This window comes from Symphalangus syndactylus, chromosome 2 (assembly GCF_028878055.3).
Source record: "Symphalangus syndactylus isolate Jambi chromosome 2, NHGRI_mSymSyn1-v2.1_pri, whole genome shotgun sequence".
NCBI lineage: Eukaryota > Metazoa > Chordata > Mammalia > Primates > Hylobatidae > Symphalangus > Symphalangus syndactylus.
Window position 1 is genome coordinate 41,312,581 of NC_072424.2, and position 22,540 is coordinate 41,335,120.

Consider the following 22,540-nt stretch of genomic DNA (forward strand, 5'->3'; position numbering starts at 1 on the left):
TGGCTAGGGCTATGCTGAGTATCTGAAGAAAGAAGGCTTTGAACTATACGTTTAAAAGCAAGTACTTCTAGGTTGCCACTCCCTGCCTGCGCTTGAGAGATTTATCTCTGGGTCAAGACAGAGAACGAGTCTTGCATTAAATTAAATTAAATGAAATTAAATTAATTAATTTATTGGTGGGTGCGGTGCCTCATGCCTTTAATCCCAGCACTTTGGGATGCTGACAGGGGAGGATTGCTTGAGCTCAGGGGTTCGAGACCAGCCTGGGCAACATGGTGAAACCCTGTCTCAACAGAAAAAAAAAAATTAAAAAAATTATAAAAAAAATTATTTATTTTCAACTTTTATTTTAAATTTGGGGGTACATGAGTAGGTTTGTTATCTGGGTATATTGCGTGATGCTGAGATATAGGGTACGGAGTCTTGCATTTTAGAAAGTGATGAGTCACTTTCAAAGTTGACAGTTCTATAATTCCGTGATTTACATATCAGGACAAAATTTGAGCATAGGCTGGTGATTTCTGACTTGAACCTAAAGGTCTGTGGAATCCGAAGGGTTTATCAAAATGAGAAACTACAACTCCCGGCAGGCCTCGGGGCTGGGTCGTCTTTCCCCGCCCCTCCCTTTTTTTCCGCCAGGGCTGGGAACGACGAATGACGGTTAGTCATTTGAATAGGCCAATAATATATTAAACAGTTCAGGTTGAGGAGGGGCGGTCGAGTCATCCAATCGCACGGAAGAGGTGAAAACATATTAGCCAATCCAAATATGTGGGGGCGGGACCTAAGGTGGGGCGGTGAAAGAAGTTTGCTGACGAAGATGGCGACTGAGGCACAGAGCGAAGGGGAGGTGCCAGCCCGCGAATCCGGCCGGAGGTGAGCTGAGTTTGGTCCAGTTTCCTGGGAAACGCGGCCTTGGGCTGGTAGTCCTGCCGCCTTTGCCTTGGGTCACGGAGACGCACGGTTCGGGCTTTGTTTCTTTCTCCCACGGCGTTTCTCGTTGTCGCGCCTGTGGGGGCTGAGGCGCGGGGGTCGGGCCTGGGCGCTGGGCTCCAGCCAAGCCCCTCGCTCTGTCCTGCTGGTGCCTGAGGGGGCTCCTCCCGCTGCGCTGGCTGCAGACGTCCAGCTGGGGGTGGCAGCGCTGATCGCTTTGGCGCCGATACACCTCTTGATGGCGAGGAAACGGAAGTCCAGGGCTGGTTAGCGAATTCCTCACCGTTACACACAGCGCTTCACATCTTCTCCGAGGCACTTAGTGCGTTCAGGTCCGAGCAAGGATTTGAGTGTCAATTAGAAACGGTGTTGAGTCCTTGGGCCAGTTTTTAAACCTCTCTCGACTTCAGTTTCTTCATCTGCAAAGGGACATGAGGATGCCTATTTCCAAGTGTCAAGATTGAATAAGACAATCCCTTTAAAGCTAGCACTGAGCTTAGCCGATAATGACAACTCTACGCAATAGATTTTCTTCTTCCTAGTAGAACAGCTAAGGAGCAGATGGGAGAGGGATCTGTAGTCCAGGACATCATGACTTTATTTCCACAGGATGTTCTTTCCTAAGCAGCCACACCGAGATTTAGCGTTTTCAGGAGAGAATTTCGAGGTGGTGTTGCCTTATCCTTGAGACCTAAGTTGTCTTAATTGATTACAATTTTGTTTTTGGTGTAATTCAGTAGATTGAGTTTATTTATGTTGCCTCAGTGTAACTCAGTAAAATACTTAGGTTTGGCGTCTTTTGGTTCCATTTGTACCCAATAGGAGATTCCAAGAATCTTGGGAAACTAAAAACTTTGTGACCCGGCTTCTTCCTGAGCCCAGATGAGCGTGGTTGAGTGTGTTACTTAAAATATGATACGGGGCCGGGCATGGGGGCTCACAGCTGTAATCCCAGCACTTTGGGAGGCCGAGGGGAGTGGATCACCTGAGGTCAGGAGTTCGAGACCAGCCTGGCCAACATGATGAAAACCCGTCTCTACTAAAAATACAATAATTAGCGGGTGTGGTGGCGGGCGCCTGTAGTCCCGGCTACTCAGGAGGCTGAGGCAGAGGTTGCAGTGAGCCCAGATGTGCCATTGCATTCCACCCTGGGTGACAGAGCAAGACTATGTCTCAAATAAGTAAATAAAATAAAATATGATACGGAAGAGTTTTCCACTCTTTTTTTTTTTTTTTTTTTTTGCAGTTGCAAGATTTCATAGAGTGAAACAGAGTGAAAACACAGCTCCCATACAAAGGGAGGGGACCCAAAGGGGGTTGCCGTTGCTGGCTCTAATGCCTGGGTTTATATCCCGATCCTTGTCCCTCCCGCTGTGCTCTCAGGCAAGAGATGATTGGCTATTTCTTTACCTCCTGTTTTTTGCCTAATTAGCATTTTAGTGAGCTCTCTGATTGGTTGGGTGTGAGCTAAGTTGCAAGCCCCGTTTTTTTTTTTTTTTTTTTTGAGACGAGTCTTGCTGTGTCACCCGGGCACCCAGGCTGGAGTGCAGTGGCGCAATCTCGGCTCACTGCAAGCTCCGCCTCCCGGGTTCACGCCATTCTCCTGCCTCAGCCTCTCCGAGTAGCTGGGACTACAGGCGCCCGCCACCACGCCCGGCTAATTTTTTTTGTATTTTTAGTAGAGATGGGGTTTCACCGTGGTCTCGATCTCCTGACCTCGTGATCCACCCGCCTCGGCCTCCCAAAGTGCTGGGATTACAAGCGTGAGCCACCGCGCCCGGCCGAAAGCCCCGTTTTTAAAGGTGGATGCGGTCACCTTCCCAGCTAGCCTCAGGGATTCTTAGTTGGCCTAGGAAATCCAGCTAGTACTGTCTTTCAGTCCCCCCTCTCAACAGGAAAACCCAAGTGCTGTTGGGGAGGTTGACCGATGACTGCTCTAACTGCTTCCTGCTGAATTGGGGTGTAGTAGGGGTTGTGTAGTTGAGATTTCCTCGGGAGGGGTGCCTTTCATGTCATTAACATCGGAGCATGAGCTAGCAGGCCGTTCCAGCGGTCCGCGGTGGATCTTAGTCATGGACTGCATCTGGGGTTCCATTTGAAGAATGATTTGTAGTTTTACAGTTTGAATTCTGGAAGAGACAAACGCTTTGGATGCCCCTTCCTGGTCGCCAAAATGTTACCAGGGGGTCATTGCTCACAGAGCTCCCAAGATGGTGGTGAGCGGCTTCTAAGATGATGACAGGCCGCTTCCAAGATGGTGGCAAGCCTCGTGTTCTCTGACCTGGGGTTCTTGGCCTCAGGGATTCCAAGGAATGGAATCTTGGGCCATGCTATGAGTGTTATAGCTCTATTAGAAGCCGTGGGTCACGGAAGAGAACCGTGGAACCCAGTGACTAGTGTTCAGCTTGATTAGGACGAACCCAGGCACTTAGCCATGCAGGAACAATGGCAAGCCTTTAGCACGATCGGGAGTGGCAATGGGAGTCTCGCTGGATCAGGAGCACAGCAGACACCCTGCCAGATCCGGAGGGATGGGAGTCAGCAGCGGGATGGGAGTCAGCAGCGGGATGGGAGTCAGCGGTGAGTCTGCGACAGTGGCAAACAGCAGTGGTAGATGGCGAGCGAAAGCTCAGCTCCAGCCGTAACAAACATAGACCAGAAGAGTGCAGTTGCAAGATTTAATCGAGTGAAATAGAGTGAAAACAGAGTTCCCATACAAAGGGAGGGGACCCAATTGCCCGAGTTTTCCACTCTTGAAGCTGCCTATAAATGGTTGATCATTTTTTTTTTTTTGCCTGGGAACTGTAGAGGTGATTGATACATTTGATTAGATCATCCTTCATCCAGTTCTTTAAAAAATTCTAAATTTTGGTGAAAATCTGAGGACAAATAAAATACTATTCCATAGCAAGAGTAGTTTGAATTTCTTTTCTTTTTCTTTTCTTTTCTTTTTTTTAACACAGGGCTCCTTCTGTTGCCCAGGCTGGAGTGCAGTGATACGATTACAGGTCCCTGCAGCCTCAACCTCCTGGGCTCAACTGATCCTCCCTCCTCAGCCTCCTGAATAGTTGGGACTACAGGCACGGGCCACTATGCCCAGCTAGTGTTTTTGTTGTTGTTGTTTTGTTTTTTTTGTAGAAACCGGGGTCTCGCCATGTTGCCCAGGGTGGTCTTGAGTTCCTGGCATAAGTGATCCTCCTGCCTTGGGCTCCCAAAGTGCTGGGATTATAGATGTCAGCCACTGCGCCTGGCCTGAATTTCTTTATAGTATATTGCCAGTTGAATTTAAATTTTCAGTGAGAGTATTAGTTAATTACATGATCAGTAGGTATTCACACAATCTTACCTGAACCTGAAACCATTTCATCAATTCCATATTGTAAAAGAGAAGTGGGCCGGGTGCGATGGCTCACGCCTGTAATCCTAGCACTTTGAGGCCGAGGCGGTTCGATCACCTGAGCTCAGGAGTTCAAGATCAGCCTGGGGAACACAGTGAAACCCCGTCTCAACTAAAAGTACACAAAATAGCAGAGCGTGGTGGCGTGTGCCTGTAATCCCACCTACTTGGGAGGCTGAGACAGGAGAATCGCTTGAACAAAGGAGGTGGAGGTTGCAGTGAGCTGAGATAGCGCCATTGCCCTCCAGCCTGGGCGACAGAGCGAGACTACATTTCAAAGAAAAAAAACAAGTCAGGCCAGGTGGCTCACGCCTGTGATCCCAGCACCTTGGGAGGCTGAGGCAGGTGGATCATGAGGTCAGGAGATCGAGACCATCCTGGCTAACACAGTGAAACCCCGTCTCTACTAAAAATACAAAAAAAAAGTTAGCCAGGCATGGTGGCACACACCTGTAGTCCCAGCTACTCGGGAGGCTGAGGCAGGACAATCGCTTGAACCTGGGAGGCAGAGGTTGCAGTGAGCTGAGATCACGCCACTGCACTCCAGCCTGGGCAACAGAGTGAGACTCCATCTCAAAAAAAAAAAAGAGAAGTTTGGGATTTCTGTAAGGCATTTTGAGGGCAGGACACACATATGTATTTATCACATATTCCCAGTGCTTAGCTTGTGTAGGTGGTCAATAGTTAGTGAATAATAGTCTGTCATTTCTAAGAGAAATATTTTCTCATGGTGATAAATACTTTACAGATTCTTTCTTGCTGTGCAGGGATTAATCTTTTTTTTTCTTTTCTTTTTTTTTTTTTTTTTTTTTTTTTTTTAGATGGAGTGTTGCTCTGTCACCAGGCTGGAGTGTAGTGTCACGATCTCAGCTCACTGCAACCTCTGCCTCCCGGGTTCAAGCGATTCTCCTGCCTCAGCCTCCCAAGTAGCTGGGACTACAGGCACATGCCACCACGCTCAGCTAATTTGTGTATTTTTAGTAGAGACAGGGTTTCACCATGTTGGCCAGGATGGTCTCCATCTCTTGACCTCATGATCCACCCGCCTCAGCCTCCCAAAGTGCTGGGATTACAGGCGTGAGCTACCACGCCTGGCTGCAGGGGTTAATCTTTCTAATGTTCTGTTGATAGTGTGGCCCCTTGTATTCCATAAAGAAGAGGAAAAAATAGTCTGATTTGCACAGATGAATACATATATAAATATTGAATGCAGAATATGTGACATTTAGAACTGCCCAGCTTTTTGTTTTTCATTGTTATTTTAACACTGCTCCTAATAATTACAAATGCTTTAATTTCTTTTAATAAAATATTTATTTATTTATTTATTTATTTATTTATTTATTTATTTATTCTTGAGATGGAGTTTCACTCTTGTTGCCCTGGCTGGAATGCAATGGCACCATCTTGGCTCACTGCAACCTCCACCTCCTGGGTTTAAGAGATTCTCCTGCCTCAGCGTCCCGAGTAGCTGGGATTACAGGCATGTGCCACCACGCCCGGCTAATTTTGTGTTTTTAGTAGAGACAGGGTTTCTCCATGTTGGTCAGGCTGGTCTCAAACTCCCAACCTCAGGTGATGCGCCTGCCTTGGCCTCCCAAAGTGCTGGGATTACAGGCGTGAGCCACCGCACCTGGCCAAAAGATTTATTTTTAAAAACTTACTATGATTTTTTTTGAGACAGGATCTCACTTTGTGGTCCTGGCTGGAGCGTAGTGGCATGATGATGGCTTACTATAGCCACGACGTCCTGGGCTCAAGCAATCCTTCCACCTTAGCCTCTCAAGTAGCTGGAACTACAGGCATGCGCCACCACACTCGGCTAATTTTTAAAATTTATTCTAGAGTTTGAGTCTCCCTATGTTGCCCAGGTGGGCCTCAAACTCCTGGGCTCAAGCATTCCTCTTGCCTTGGCCCCCTAAAGTGTTGGGAATATAGATGTGAGCCACTGCACCTGGTTAAAGATTTAAACAAGGAAAAATTGCTCTGCCTATAAAGATTCCCATGTTATGTTTTTGACCTGTTGATGAGGAACACCCCCTCCCTTCCATTTCTGGTTTTTATTAAGTAGAATGGTCCTTTAAAATTTAACACATTTCGTTTCTTATACTTTCAAGTTACTCTTAAGTGGACAATACTGAAGGGGAATCACAAATAGAAAATATCCACTGCCAGGCCTGGTGGCTCACGCCTGTAATCTCAGTATTTTGGGAGGGGGAGGCAGAGACAGGAGGATCGCCTGAGGCCAGGAGTTTGAGACTAGCCTGGGCAATATAGGGAGATCCTATAAAAAAATAAAAACATATAGCCAGGTGTGGTGATGCACGCCTGTGGTCCCAGCTACTTGGGAGGCTAAGGTGGGAGGATCACTTGAGCTCGGGAGGTGGAGGCTGCAAACAGCCATCATCCTGCCATTGCACTCTAGCCTGGGTGATAGAGTGAGACCCTGTACAAACAACAACAACAAAAACAAAAAAAAACTATCCACTTTACCAATAATAGTATAAACATAATAGAGACCTTTAACGGTCAAAGAGAAAAGGCGAAAGCAGGAAATGAAATAAAGCTACTTCTCCTCATAATTGGCAGTAGGGAAATACACACAACTTAGTATTTTTTAATTAAAAAGAGACTTAAAAAGAAAGTGCTAACTATTATTACATGAAGAGCCAGCTTAGGAACAGACGGTAGAATGCCTGGAAATGTTTTTGGAGGACAGGGGAGGTGCCTGAAGATGTGGAAAGGGTTCTATATCCTGTTAATTTACATATACCTCAGGTATGGAATATTGGTTAGTAAACATGACTTCTGAGCCTTGATTTTTTGACACGGAGTCTTGATCTGTGGCACAGGCTGGAGTGCAGTGGCACAATCTTGGCTCACTGCAACCTCCGCCTTCTGGGTTTAAACAATTCTCCTGCCTCAGCCTCCTGAGTAGCTGGGGACTACAGGCATGTGCCACTACATCCAGCTAATTTTTGTATTTTTAGTAGAGACAGGGTTTCATCATGTTGGCCAGGCTGGTCTCAAACTCCTGACCTCAGGTGATCCACCCGCCTTGGCCTCCCAAAGTGTTGGGATTACAGGTGTGAGCCACCGTGCCTGGCCTGAGCCTTTTTGTTAAATTGCTTTCTCTGTAATAAGACAGTAATGTGTTCCTTTGAGAAAAATGATTAAACCTTTATTGATCCCAGGAAGACTTGTCTGTTCTTACATGCACAAGTTAAGTGAGAAAACCTGGTTTAAATATCTGAATCTAGTTTTGTATTTGTGCTGTTAAATTCTATCTGAAGGGTAATGAGGAGTAGATTTCTTCAGGGGATTTTCTTGAATTTGGTTTTATTTTACATTTTATCAATGATCAGGTTTAGAGAGTTTGATCATATTTGTAAATAAGGCCTGTCTTGGAAGGAGGAGAAGGAAGAAAATAGAATTTTAAAATTAATCTGCATAAACTGATAAGTGGCATGAAACCACAGCATAAAGCAAAGCAGATACTGTTGCACAAGTTTACTTTGGTCAGAACAAGTGGGTGGGTAGCATTATAAAGAGTGATATAGGAAATCTGTACACTTTTTGTTGTAAACATTACATTTGGCTTAGGCCAAGTGTGGTGGCTCATGCCTGTAATCGCAGCACTTTGGGAGGCCGAGGCGGGCAGATCACTTGAGGTCAGGAGTTTGAGACCAGCCTGGCCAACATGGTGAAACCCTGTCCCTACTAAAAATATAAAATTAGCTGGGTGTGTGGCGGGTGCCTGTAATCCCAGCTACTAAGGAGGCTGAGGCAGGAGAATTGCTTGAACCTGGGAGCGGGAGGTTGCAGTGAGCTGAGATTGTGCCACTCTACTCCAGCCTGGGTGACAGAGAGAGAGACTGTCTCAAAAAAAAAAAAAAAAAAAAAATCTAGATATGGTGGCACATACCTGCAGTCCCAGCTACTTGGGAGGCTGAAGCAGGAGGATCACTTGAGCTCAAGAATTTGAGGCTGCAATAAGCTAGAATGCTGCCACTACACTCTGGCCTGGGTGACTGAGACCCTGTTGTTAAAAAATAAATAAATAAATAAAAATAAATTTGTTTTAAACAAATTGTATTAAAAAACATAACAATTTATCATCTTACCTATTAAGTGTATAGTTAATTAATGTTAACTACATTCTCATTGTTCTGTGTCTAGCCATTTTTTATATGGAACATCTACAGCCTACAAATCCATTGAAGCTTTAAGAGTATATACTTTTGGCCTTGCACGGTGTCTCATGCCTGTAATCCCAGCACTTTGGGAGGCGGAGGCAGGCGGATCACCTGAGGTCAGGAGTTTAAGACTGGCCTGGCCAGCATGGTGGAACCCCGTCTCTACTAAAAATACGAAAAATTAGCTGGGTGCAGTGGTGTGTGCCTGTAATCGCAGCTACTTGGGAGGCTGAGGTAGGAGAATCGCTTGAACCCGGGAGGCGGAGGTTGTGGCGAGCTGAGATCACACCATTGCACTCCAGCCTGGGCGACAGAGCGAGACTCAGTCTCACAGGGGAAAAAAAAAAAAGTATATACTTTTTTTTTCTTTCTTTTTTGTTAAGAGTATATAGTTTGGCTAGGAGTGGTGGCTCACACCTGTAATCCTACCACTTTGGGAGGCTGAGGTGGTAGGATCACTTGAGCCCAGGAGTTTGAGACCAGCCTGGGCAACCTAGCAAGACATTGTCTCTACTAAAAATCAAAAGAATTAGCCAGGCGTGGTGGCACATGCCTGTGGTCTCAGCTACTAGGAAGGCTGAGGCAGGAGGATTGCTTGAGCCTGGGAGGTCAAGGATGCAGTGAGCCGTGATTATGCCACCATTCTAGCATGGGCAACAGAACAAGACCCTGCCTCAAAAAACCCCCAGTATATACTTTTTCCCCTCTTTCCCCACTATGAAATAAACTTATATAATATTTACTACAGAAGGCTAGAAAAATATGTAGAAAAAAACGGGTGCTGGTCTTAGTGTCTCACGCCTGTAATCCCAGTACTTTGGGAGGCCAAGGTGGGCAGAACACTTGAGGTCAGTAGTTCGAGACCAGCCTGGCCAACATGGTGAAACCCTATCTCTACTAAAAAGACAAAAAAGTAGCCAGGCATGGTGTCGCACATCTGTAATCCCAGGTACTCAAGGGGCTGAGGCAGGAGAATCGCTCGAACCTGGGAGGCAGAAGTTGCAGTGAGCCGAGATTGCACCACTATACTCCAGCTTGGGCAACAGAGTGAGGCAATGTCTCAAAAACAAAAAGCAAAAAATACAAATAAAAATAAGAGAAAAAAGCCAGATGTGGTGGTGTGCACCTGTAGTCCTACCTACTGGGGAGGCCGAGGTGGGAAGATTGCTTGAACCCAGGAGCTTAAGGCTGCAGTGAGCTATGATGACACCACTGTGCTCCAGCCTGGGTGCCAGAGTTAGACCCTGTCTCTAAAAAAAAGAAAAAAAAGGAAAGAAAAATTTGTAGAAAAAAGGTAAACTAGCCACTTCAATTTACCAGATAGATATAACCATTATTAATATTGAGACAGGTTTTTTTTTTTTTTTAATAGAGATGAAGTTTCACTGTGTTGCCCAGGCTGGTCTCAAACTCTTGGGCTCATGTACTCCTCCCACCTTGGCACCCCAAAGTGCTGGGATTACAGGTGTGAGCCACCATGTCTGGTTCCTTCTGAGTCTTAAACTTTAATGTCTCTTATCTAAAATATGACCTATCTAAGATCTGATTTCTGTCTTGGTTTCCCAATTCCCTCCCAATAAGTGCATCATTTCTGGTTGGAAACAGTATAGCAAAAGAGTGATTGAAATACAATTTTTTTTTTTGAGACAGAGTCTCACTCTGTTGCCCAGGCTGGAGTGCAGTGGCATGATCTCAGCTCGCTGCAGCCTCTGCCTCCTGGGTTCAAGCAATTCTCCTGCCTCAGCCTCCCGAGTAGCTGGGACTACAGGCATGCGCCACCATGCTGGCTAATTTTTGTGTTTTTAGTAGAGACGGGGTATCACCATGTTGGCCAGGTTGGTCTCGAACTCTGACCTCACGATCCACCCACCTCAGCCTCCCGAAGATGCCCTCTGGTCACCTTCGGTGAACACTCTCACCTACACTTTTACTAACCATCTTTTAGGATGGGTTGTTTCTACAGATGCTGGAGCCTATTTATTTTGTGCTGATGTTTTGCTACTGTCACCCGATATAAACTAAGTTCAGCTAGGCCATAGAAACTACATAGTAATAGCCGGGCGCGGTGGCTCACACCTGTAATCCCAGCACTTTGCGAGGCTGAGGTGGGTGGATTGCCTGAGGTCAGGAGTTCAAGACCAGCCTGGCAATATGGTGAAACGCCCATCTCTACTAAAAATACAAAAATTAGCCAGGTGTGGTGGCAGGCGCCTGTAATCCCAGCTACTCGGGAGGCTGAGGCAGGAGAATTGCTTGAACCTGGGAGGTTGCAGTGAGCGAGATCGCACCACTGCACTCCAGCCTGGGCGACAAGAGTGAGACTCTGTCTCAAAAAAAAAAAAAAAAGAAAAAGGAAACTAGATAGTACTTTAAACGGAGAACGTTTAATAGGTTATAAACTATAACTGGGGATTTGAGTAACAAGGAATTGGCTAGTAAGAAGTAAAGAGATCTCTAAGAAATATAGAAATAGATACAGGAATCAGCTGAGATAGAATGTACAAGGAAGAGGTTCCCTAGGGCAGAGTTCCAGACCTTGCTGGAGATGGCATGGCCATAGCTGACTGAATGGCAGCCATTGCTCTGAAGGGGAAGATACAGAAGGGAGGGCTGAGATTCATACTGGGACAAACAGACTTACACATTCATATTTGTTAGGATTCTTTCAGTTATATGTGATAGAAACTAAAACTAGCTTAAGCAAAAAGAGACTCTTAATTGGCTCAAGAAACTGAAAAGTCCAGGGGATAAATCAAGTATGGTTTAATCTGTATGGAAAATCTCAAATCTCAGTGTCACTAGATATCTACCTCTTTACTGTCTTAGATCTGGTTTCCTCTGTATTTGCTTCCTAAGAAGGTAGATTCTGTATAAAAAGTGGCAGTAATAGGCCACCAACGGTGTCAGTCTTACATCCCACCAGCTTAGCAATTTTAGGATTTCACAAGAGTCTTGGAGTTGCGACTTTTTGTCCTGGTTTGACTTGTGGGCCTTTGCTTGGATTCATGAAGGGAATAGAATGTTTCAGTTGGTTAAGCTTGGGTGACATGCTCACAGGCAGTGCCCACCAGATCACATAGATTTGAAAGATGGGAGAGGTTTATTGCTTAAAGGAAAATGGGAGTGCTGTTACCAGAGGAAGGGGAAAATACATATTGGGAAGTCAAAAGCAGCAGATGTCCACTGTGCTATCTCTGTAACTCCCCTGTGTACCTCTCTTTAAATTTAAGTTTTGAAAAGGGCTGGCCACTAATGTGTGGCGAAAACATTTTATGTTTCTTAAAAAAACCCTGAGAAACCAAAAAGCACCTTAAGTATTAGCCATCTTTTTTTCTCCCACTGTCTAACTCCTACTCGTCTTTAAGATCTAGCTCACATCTCTTGTATATGTGTAAAAGATTCTCTCCTGAATTCTTAGAGCCTTTATTGTCTGTATCATGCATTTGGCTATTAGTGATCTTTTATCATCTTTTGTGTTGTGGTCTTTAGCTACTATTTGAAATTGCGTAGCACTTAGTGAATTTTCAGTTCCTAGAGGCCAGAGACTTACCTTAGTTTTTGTCCCTATACCTTACAATACCTTAAAGTTACAAAGCAATTAGTAAATCATGATTGGATTGATTTTAAATGACACACGAGTGATTGATTTCTTGTTTGGGTACCATATGTCTCAGAAAAGCAATTCACCTTCTTAATGCTGGTTGATGAAAAGATTTCTGGTTAAGTTTGTGAAATATTGAATATTTCTGGCTGACTACAAGTATAGAAACTCTTTTCTTTTTTGAGACAGGATCTCACTCTGTTATTACTCAGGCTGGAGTGCAGGGGCAAGAACACACCTCACTGCAGCCTTGACCTCCTGGGCTCAGGTGATCCTCCCACCTCAGCCTCCTGAGTAGTTGGGACCATAGACTCAAGCAACCATGCCTGGCTAATTTAAAAACAATTTTTTTTTTTTTTGTAGAGACAGAGTCTTGTCAGGTTGCCTATACTGGTCTTGAACTCCTAGGCTCAAGTGATCCTGCCGCCTTGTCCTCAGAAGGTGTTGGAATTATAGGCATGAGCCACTGTGCCTGGCCAGAAACTCTTAAGAATTTTCAATTTGTGAACTTGTGTAGATATGAACAAGTCATGTGCCAGAACAAAAACCATTAGCTGTCTCTTGGATAGTATGTGTCACTCTGAACTTTGGAACAAATGAATATAGAAGTAGTCTTTTAGGACCTAATCTGATCATACGTAGAAGTACTTCTAGTTTTAATTGCCTGAGACTCTTGGCACTTAAAAGTCTGTAGGAGGCTGGGTGCAGTGGCTCATACCTGTAATGCCAGCACTTTGGGAGGCTGAGCTGGGAGGATCGCTTGAGGCCTGGAGTTTGAGACTAGTGTGGTCAACATAGTGAGACCCTGGGCTATACAAAAAAATTAAAAAATTAGCCAGGTGTGGTGGCACACACCTTCAGTCTTAGCACTTTGGGAGGTTGATGTGGGAGGATCCCTTGAGCCCAGGTGTTCAAGGCTGAAGTGAACTATGATTGCACACTGCATTACAGCCTGGTCAACAGAGTGAGACCCTGTCTCAGGGGAAAAAAAAAAAAAGTGTAGGAAAAGAGAGGCTCATGAAGCATTGACTCTACTTTTCTGAGGAGCAAATATTTTTTAGATAAATGGTAAGAAAGAGACTGTATTATCAGTGAAGCATCCTATAGAACTTTTTCCAAATTAATAGGGAATTTTGATGTTACTTTTTTTTCCTTTTAATTATTATTATTATTTTTGAGACAGAGTCTCAGTCTGTCACCTTGGCTGGAGTGCAGTGGTGCGATCTCGGCTCACTGCAACCTCTGCCTCCCGGGTTCAAGTGATTCTCCCTCCTCAGCCTCCCTTGTAGCTGGGATTACAGGTGTGCACCACCACACCCAGATAATTCTTTTGTATTTTTAGTGAGATTGGGTTTCACTATGTTGGCTAGGCTGGTCTTGAACTCCTGACCTCAAATGATCTGCCCACCTCGGCCTCCTAAAGTGCTGGGATTACAGATGTGAACCACTGCACCCAGCCTGATGTTACTTTCTTGATACAAATAACTTTCTTCCCATTGTACACTAGTGTGAGGGAGAAAAATTAAGGAAGGTGTCAGCAGCATAATTAATGCTTATTCATATGACACCCAAAAAGATAAAAATTGCCAAGCAAATAAATAAGTCAGTAAATTGGCATTATTGATACTCATCATTCATGACTGAGAATATTACATTGTCATTCCATAGGGCAGAATCTTAGATTAGGATTCCAAAAATGTTTAGGTTAAGAAGGTAGGCAATCAAGAGTTTTTTCATCTCAGAATAGTTTGCCAATTTAATTTTGGTTAAGTTGTATTATTAGTTTGAAATTTGGGCTGGGCATGGTGGCTCATGCCTGTGATCCCAGCACTTTGGGAGGCCGAGGTGCGAGGATCACTTGGGCCCAGGAATTTGAGACCTGGGCAACGTAGAAAGACTTGTGTCTACAAATAATAAAAAAAAATAGGCAGGTGTGGTGATGCATGTCTGTGGTCCCAGCTACTTGGGAGGACGAGGTGGGGGAATTGCTTGAGCTCAGGCAGTTGAGGCTATAGTGAGTCATGATTGTGCCATTGCACTCTAGCCTGGGCAACAAAGGAAGACCCAGTCTCAAACAAACAAACAAACAAACAAAAAAAACAAAAAACCCACACACACAAAAGCAAGCAAGAAAGAAATTTGTTCAGATTGAGATCAAATATAAGGGCTAAATATATTTGCAGACTTTTGGAGTCTAACTTAGAGATAATTTTGTAGTCCATACTATAAAACATTGCACAGCTACTCTTAAGGGCAGACTTTAGGGTATAAATGTTTCAAAAATTTTGTCTAAGAAATTGGATATCGTTCCCTGAATTGTGGTACTACTTATTAATGTTGAACTGTCTCTGGTATTAAAAAGCACCATCAGCTTGGACATATAGGGCCTGTTTAGTTTTCTCTTCTCTTTTTATGCACAACTTTCATGATACTGGCTTAAATTTGATATATAGAAAGAGGGAAGAATACAGTCTTTTCTTTGATGGTTGTATTTCTTATCTAACAGCTTTCCAACAAAGTGACACATTTAAAGCTGTGTTTCAGAGCCTTTTAGAGTCGAAAAAGCAGTAAGAGAGAGTGCATATTTCTCTCAGGGTGGTAAATTAGATTTAGACAACTTTAAATATAGCTCATATTTTGATAAATCTTGCCAAGGTTGTGGTTCTTGGAAAACAAATCAAGTTAGGCAATTCACCAGGGAGGAAACATTTAGTTTTGTGGGTATGCAGTTTTGGTATAGTCAGCCAAAAGATACATCTGCAGGATGCAGTTTTTTTTTTTAACTGCCTTGAATTTTGCAGATTCATGGTTTCAACATGCCTCAGAAGCACTTGCATTTCATTTTTCTGTAATTGATTTTTCAGCTGTGGATTGTTTCCAGTCCTTTCACCGAGCATATCACCTTACATGTAGGGTTCCATCTAGTGGTAAAAGTGGTAATTGTATACTATAAGTAGGTTATACAAATTATTTTTTTTTGGTATTATTAGATTGATAAATTTATGCCACTTTGGCATGATAGGCCACAATCCACCTGATTGATACTCATTTGGCACACTCTTCTCAATTCTATGCACTGAGTTATATCTTGAGTTAGGATGAAAATAATGTAGCCTTCAGGCTTTGAAGTGACTAAATTTAAACTGCTAAGAGTCCTGACATTGTCTGCACTAGACAGCATTTTCTGTCACTTACAGAAAGTTACGTTTGGCATGTCAAGAAAAAAAGAAACATAATCCCAAAGCAGCAACCATTGAAAATAAGACTGCCACAAGGATTCGTGCAGAATATTTAAAATTTTCCTGTTGAACAAAATGATTTAACTGATTTTTCCTTCAGGGATGATGCTCTCAAATAGCTTATATGCATCTTTTGGAAATCGAAAGATCCTGGAATAGCGTCTTCCATGTGGGACATCTTGAAAGATAGTATTTTGGTTTCAGTGTGTTACGTGAATGAATCTCCAGTCCTTACCAGTGTAATGGGTCTGCTTACAGAGTATAAGTTTGTTTCTTAGATGTGTAGAATTTATAAAGAAAGAAAATTATAGCCTGTACGCTGAAGACAAGGACAGTGGTATTTGTTGTACCTGATGTAGTAACTGTGGTGGAAGTTGTAGAAGAGAAAGGCAGAGTTGTGGTTTTAACTCTGGATAATGGGAATTATAATTTCCTTTAGGCTTCTCTGTTTCCCAAGATTTCCACAAAATCCATAAGAAGTCATTGTGGACTCAACATACAAAGCCTCAGCAAATCTGCTCAGATTCACTGAGTGTGAAACACTGGATCTATGTGTCACTGTGGAATTGATTGGCACCAGAGTGGCAGTTGGCACAAAACAGAAGTCTGTCCTGTTCACCACACCACAGTCTCTAACTGTTGAATTATGTGAACAGTAGCTCTCATCTTCTTTACATTCTATCCAAAAGCAGGTATTATTAACAGTGCTTTAAAACAGTAAACACAGCTGTTGCAGCCTTCATAGGTTTCTGGTGCTGGAGTGGTGACCGATGGGAAGGGTGTCACTGGCATTGGGGTTATCTTGGAGGTGGCAACCCACAGCAGTGGGCAGGAGAGCCCTGATGTGGTGTCCTCAGCATTGGTATCCACAGGAAAGCTGCTACACACAACATCCTGTCAATCCCTGTGTCTCCTGCAGGCCACCTCCCCCAAAATTGTTCTTTTTTGAGGGGTTTGCCTCTATCATTCTTTGGGATAGTTGCCCAGAGCCCTTGTTATTTCTGTATGCCTGCATACCTAGCTACTAATTTTCCTGGTTCTGGCCATCTATGTAAAAACTTTTATGATGAGGAAATTAGTCTTTAGTACATACTTTGATTTTCTATAATATTTATATCAAATTGAAGTGAGATTTAAGCCAAAACTACTTGGTTTCTTTAAAAAAATTTGTCATGAAATGTCAATTATAAATACAAGTTTTTAGAATAATATAATCAGTATTCTTCCCATTACCCAGCTTTAGCAAATCTTAACATTTTGCCATATTTGCTTCAAATGCTCCCCTTTTCCCATAGCTCAGTGATTTATCCATAAGAACATTATTAGCACTTCAGGAACTCTTTTTTTTTTTTTTTTTTTTTTAAGATGGAGTCTTGCACTGTTACCCAGGCTAGAGTACAGCGGCGCAATCTCAGCTCACTGCAACCTCCACCTCCTGGGCTCAAGCAGTTCTCCTGCCTCGGCCTCCCATGTAGCTGGGATTACAGGTGCCCGCCACCATGCCTGGCTAATTTTTGTATTTTTTAGTAGAGACGGGGTTTCACCATGTTGGCCAGGCTGGTCTTGAACTCCTGACCTTGTGGTCCACCCACTTTGGCCTCCCAAAGTGCTGAGATTATAGACGTGAGCCACTGCGCCTGGCCTCGGGAACTCTTTCATACCTTCATGCCTCTTAATCACTGTCCACAAAAGGTAACCATTATCCTGAATATTATGGTAAATACATTTCTGCTTCTCTTTACAGTTTACCATTTAAGCAAGTATCTCTAAATACTAGTTTCGTTTATTTTTAAAATTTGGCCTTCCTTCCTCCCTTCCTTCCTTCCTTCCTTCCTTCCTTCCTTCCTTCCTTCCTTCCTTCCTTCCTTCCTTTTCTTTCTTTCTTTCTTTCTTTCTTTCTTTCTTTCTTTCTTTCTTTCTTTCTTTCTTTCTCTCTCTCTCTCTCTCTCTCTCTCTCTCTCTCTCTTTCTTTTCTTTCTTTCTTTCTTTTCTTTCTTTCTTTCCCTCTCTGGCCCACCCAGGCTACAATCTACTCGGCTTGCTGCTGCCCGCGCCGCGGACTGCCTGGGACTGCCGGCGCCCGCCACCGCTGCCTGCCTTTTCTCCTTTGGATGCAGGCACGCGTTCGCCATCTTGGCCACGCTGGTCGCCAGCTCCTGACGCCGAGTGCTCTGCCCGCCTCAGCCTCCCGAGGTACTGGGACTACAGACGGAGTCTCGCTCACCCAGTGCTCGGTGTTGCCCGGGCTGGAGGGCGGTGGCGTGGTCTGGCCTCGCGGCAGCCTCCACGCCCCGGCCGCCTGCCTTGGCCTGCCAGGGTGCTGGGATTGCAGCCCCTGCCCGGCCGCCGCCCCATCTGGAAGGTGGGGAGCGCCTCTGCCCGGCCGCCCCGTCTGGGAGGTGAGGAGCACCTCTGCCCGGCCGCCCCGTCTGGGAGGTGAGGAGCGCCTCTGCCCGGCCGCCCCGTCTGGGAGGTGAGGAGCGCCTCTGCCCGGCCACCCACCGTCTGGGAAGTGAGGAGCGCCTCTGCCCGGCCACCCACCGCCTGGGAAGTGAGGAGCGCCTCTGCCCGGCCACCCACCGTCTGGGAAGTGAGGAGCGCCTCTGCCCGGCCACCCACCGTCTGGGAAGTGAGGAACCCTTCTGCCCGGCCACCCACCGTCTGGGAAGTGAGGAGCGCCTCTGCCCGGCCACCCACCGTCGGGGAAGTGAGGAGCGCCTCTGCCCGGCCACCCACCGTCTGGGAAGTGAGGAGCGCCTCTGCCCGGCCACCCACCGTCTGGGAAGTGAGGAGCGCCTCTGCCCGGCCACCCACCGTCGGGGAAGTGAGGAGCGCCTCTGCCCGGCCACCCACCGCCTGGGAAGTGAGGAGCGCCTCTGCCCGGCCACCCACCGTCTGGGAAGTGAGGAGCGCCTCTGCCCGGCCACCCACCGTCTGGGAAGTGAGGAGCGCCTCTGCCCGGCCACCCACCGTCTGGGAAGTGAGGAGCGCCTCTGCCCGGCCACCCACCGTCTGGGAAGTGAGGAGCGCCTCTGCCCGGCCACCCACCGTCTGGGAAGTGAGGAGCGCCTCTGCCCGGCCACCCACCGTCTGGGAAGTGAGGAGCGCCTCTGCCCGGCCACCCACCGTCTGGGAAGTGAGGAGCGCCTCTGCCCGGCCACCCACCGTCTGGGAAGTGAGGAGCGCCTCTGCCCGGCCACCCGTCTGGGAAGTGAGGAGCGCCTCCGCCCGGCCGCCCCGTCCGGGAAGAAGTGAGGAGCGCCTCTGCCCGGCCGCCCCGTCCGGGAAGAAGTGAGGAGCGCCTCTGCCCGGCCGCCCCCGTCCGGGAAGAAGTGAGGAGCGCCTCTGCCCGGCCGCCCTGTCTGGGAAGTGAGGAGCGCCTCTGCCCAGCCGCCCCGTCCGGGAAGAAGTGAGGAGCGCCTCTGCCCGGGCGCCCCATCCGGGAAGAAGTGAGGAGCGCCTCTGCCCGGTCACCCATCGTCTGGGAAGTGAGGAGCGCCTCTGCCCGGCCACCCACCGTCTGGGAAGTGAGGAGCGCCTCTGCCCGGCCGCCCCGTCTGGGAAGTGAGGAGCGCCTCTGCCCGGCCGCCCCGTCTGGGAAGTGAGGAGTGCCTCTGCCCGGCCGCCCCGTCTGGGAAGTGAGGAGCGCCTCTGCCCGGCCACCCACCGTCTGGGAAGTGAGGAGCGCCTCTGCCCGGCCACCCACCGTCTGGGAAGTGAGGAGCGCCTCTGCCCGGCCACCCACCGTCTGGGAAGTGAGGAGCGCCTCTGCCCGGCCACCCACCGTCTGGGAAGTGAGGAGCGCCTCTGCCCGGCCACCCACCGTCTGGGAAGTGAGGAGCCCCTCTGCCCGGCCACCCACCGTCTGGGAAGTGAGGAGCGCCTCTGCCCGGCCACCCACCGTCTGGGAAGTGAGGAGTGCCTCTGCCCGGCCACCCGTCTGGGAAGTGAGGAGTGCCTCCGCCCGGCCGCCCCGTCCGGGAAGAAGTGAGGAGTGCCTCTGCCCGGCCGCCCCGCCCGGGAAGAAGTGAGGAGCGCCTCTGCCCGGCCGCCCCGTCCGGGAAGAAGTGAGGAGTGCCTCTGCCCGGCCGCCCCCGTCCGGGAAGAAGTGAGGAGCGCCTCTGCCCGGCCGCCCTGTCTGGGAAGTGAGGAGCGCCTCTGCCCAGCCGCCCCGTCCGGGAAGAAGTGAGGAGCGCCTCTGCCCGGTCACCCATCGTCTGGGAAGTGAGGAGCGCCTCTGCCCGGCCACCCATCGTCTGGGAAGTGAGGAGCGCCTCTGCCCGGCCGCCCCGTCTGGGAAGTGAGGAGCGCCCCTGCCCGGCCGCCCCGTCTGGGAAGTGAGGAGCGCCCCTACCCGGCCGCCCCGTCTGGGAAGTGAGCAGCGCCTCTGCCCGGCCGCCCCGTCCGGGAAGAAGTGAGGAGCGCCTCTGCCCGGGCGCCCCGTCCGGGAAGAAGTGAGGAGCGCCTCTGCCCGGGCGCCCCGTCCGGGAAGAAGTGAGGAGCGCCTCTGCCCGGCCGCCCCGTCCGGGAAGAAGTGAGGAGCGCCTCTGCCCGGCCGCCCCGTCCGGGAAGAAGTGAGGAGCGCCTCTGCCCGGCCGCCCCGTCTGGGAAGTGAGGAGCGCCTCTGCCCGGCCGCCCCATCCGGGAAGAAATGAGGAGCGCCTCTGCCCGGGCGCCCCATCCGGGAAGAAGTGAGGAGCGCCTCTGCACAGCCACCCATCGTCTGGGAAGTGAGGAGTGCCTCTGCCTGGCCACCCACCGTCTGGGAAGTGAGGAGCGCCTCTGCCCGGCCGCCCCGTCCGGGAAGAAGTGAGGAGCGCCTCTGCCCGGCCGCCCTGTCCGGGAGGAAGTGAGGAGCGCCTCTGCCCGGCCGCCCCGTCCGGGAAGAAGTGAGGAGCGCCTCTGCCCGGCCGCCCCGTCTGGGAGGTGAGGAGCGCCTCTGCCCGGCCACCCATCGTCTGGGAGGTGAGGAGCGCCTCTGCCAGGCCACCCATCGTCTGGGAGGTGAGGAGCGCCTCTGCCCGGCCACCCATCATCTGGAAAGTGAGGAGCGCCTCTGCCCAGCTGCCCCATCTGGGAAGTGAGGAGTGCCTCTGCCCGGACACCCATCGTCTGGGAGATGAGGATCGCCTCTGCCCGGCCACCCATCGTCTGGGAAGTGAGGAGCGCCTCTGCCCGGCCACCCATCGTCTGGGAAGTGAGGAGCACCTCTGCCCGGCCACCTATCGTCTGGGAAGAAGTGAGGAGCGTCTCTGCCTGGCCGCCCCGTCTGGGAAGTGAGGAGCCCCTCTGCCCGGCCGCCCCGTGTCTGGGTAGAAGTGAGGAGCTCCTCTGCCTGGCCGCTCCGTCTGGGAGGTCTACCACGGAGGCCAGAAGCAATGTGGGGGCTGGACGTGGTGGCTCACGCCTGTGGTCCCGGCACTCTAGGGGGCGAGGCGGGTTGATCACTTCGGACTAGGAGTTCGAGACCAGTCTGGCCAACTTGGCGAAACATGAAGAATACAACAGACAAACCAACCAACCAACTCAATGACAACAAAACAGGTCTACCCTGGAGTCATACTCTAATTTTTTCTATTTTCCTCCCTTTCTGATCCTTTATCCCACTTTCTTTTTCTTCCTCTTCCTTCTCCCTCTTCTTTGTCAAATAGAGGATTGAGTTATTATCACTGATCCATATAAAGTCCCTCTCTCATTTATTTTAACTCCCACCCCCATTTCTATTCCCCGACTTCCCATGTGCAACCTTCCTAATATGTTTGATACGCATCTTTTTGTTTGTATGTATTTTTAGAAAATGTTTATTGTTTTTGTATGCAAAAAAAATTAAAAAAAAAAAAAATTAAAATTTGATATAAATGTCATCATATAGTATGTAGTTGTCTGTGTGTATGTGTTTGTGTGTGTGTGTATGTGTGGCTTCTTTTGCTTTTCATTTGTGAGATTTAGCTATGACTGTACATATAGCTAGAGCCTGTCCATTTTCATTACTGTGTAATATTCCATTGCAAATAAACAAAGCCATTAAATTAAAATTCTGCTGGACATTTTGCTTTTTCAGTTTTGGCTGTTTAGAAAATAATGTTGTGGGTTGGGTGTGGTGGCTCCTGCCTGTAATCCCAGCACTTTGAGAGGCTGAGGTGGGTGGATTGCTTGAGCCCAGGAGTTCGAGACCAGCCTGCTCAACATGGTGAAACCCTGTCTCTACTAAAAATACAAAAATTAGCTGGGCACGATGGCACTCACCTGTAATCCCAACTATTCAGGAGTCCAAGGCATGAGAATTGCTTGAACCAAGGAGGCAGAAGTTGCAGTGAGCCAGGATAGTGCCACTGTACTCCAGCCTGGGTGACAGAGTGAGTCTCTGTCTCAAAAAAAAAAGAAAAAAAAAAAAGAGAGCAGAAATTAATGAAATAGGCTGGGCGTGGTGGCTCATGCCTATAATTCCAGCACTTTGGGAGGCTGAGGTGGGTGGATCATCTGAGGTCAGGAGTTTGAGACCAGCCTGGCCAACATGGTAAAACCCTGCCTTTACTAAAAATACAAAAATCAGCTGGGTGTGGTGGTGTGTGCCTGTAATTCCAGCTACTGGGGAGGCTGAGGCACGAGAATTGCTTGAATCTGGGAGGCGGAGGTTGCAGTGAGCCAAGATTGTGCCATTGCACTCCGGCCTGGAAGACAGAGCAAGACTTCATCTCAAAGAAAAAAAAAAAGAAACTAATGAAATAAACAACAAACAGGCTGGGTGCGGTGGCTCACGCCTGTAATCCCAGCACTTTGGGAGGCCAAGGCGAGCGGATCACGAGGTCAGGAGATTGAGACCATCCTGGCTAACACGGTGAAACCCTGTCTCCACTAAAAATACAAAAAATTAGCCAGGCGTGGTGGTGGGCGCCTGTAGTCCCAGCTACTCGGGAGTCTGAGGCAGGAGAATGGTGTGAACCCAGGAGGCAGAGCTTGCAGTGAGCCGAGATTGTGTCACTGTACTCCAGCCTGAGTGACAGAGCGAGACTCCATCTCAAAAAAAAAAAAACAACAAACATATACAATAGAGAGGTTCAACAAAGCTAGAAGTTGGAACCTTGTAAAAGCTAACTACCGGCCGGGCGCGGTGGCTCACGCTTGTAATCCCAGCACTTTGGGAGGCCGAGGCGGGCGGATCATGAGGTCAGGA

At 48.1% G+C, this 22,540-nt stretch overlaps 1 protein-coding gene across 9 annotated transcripts in view; it reads left to right on the top strand.

Annotated features, from left to right (window-relative positions):
• Positions 1–774: 774 nt before the first annotated feature.
• ARHGAP19 (Rho GTPase activating protein 19) overlaps positions 775–22,540 on the top strand; it is a 77,434-nt gene continuing 55,668 nt past the window's right edge. For 6 of the 9 annotated variants that reach the window (XM_055253687.2, XM_055253699.2, XM_063629250.1 and 3 more), the window contains exon 1: positions 776–876. In XM_055253687.2, coding sequence (XP_055109662.1) covers positions 821–876 — 56 coding nt within the window. In that variant the 5' untranslated portion in view covers positions 776–820. Of the gene's footprint in view, positions 877–22,540 lie in introns of all 9 variants that reach the window. The other 3 variants (XM_063629266.1, XM_063629272.1, XM_063629262.1) reach the window with 2 other exon arrangements.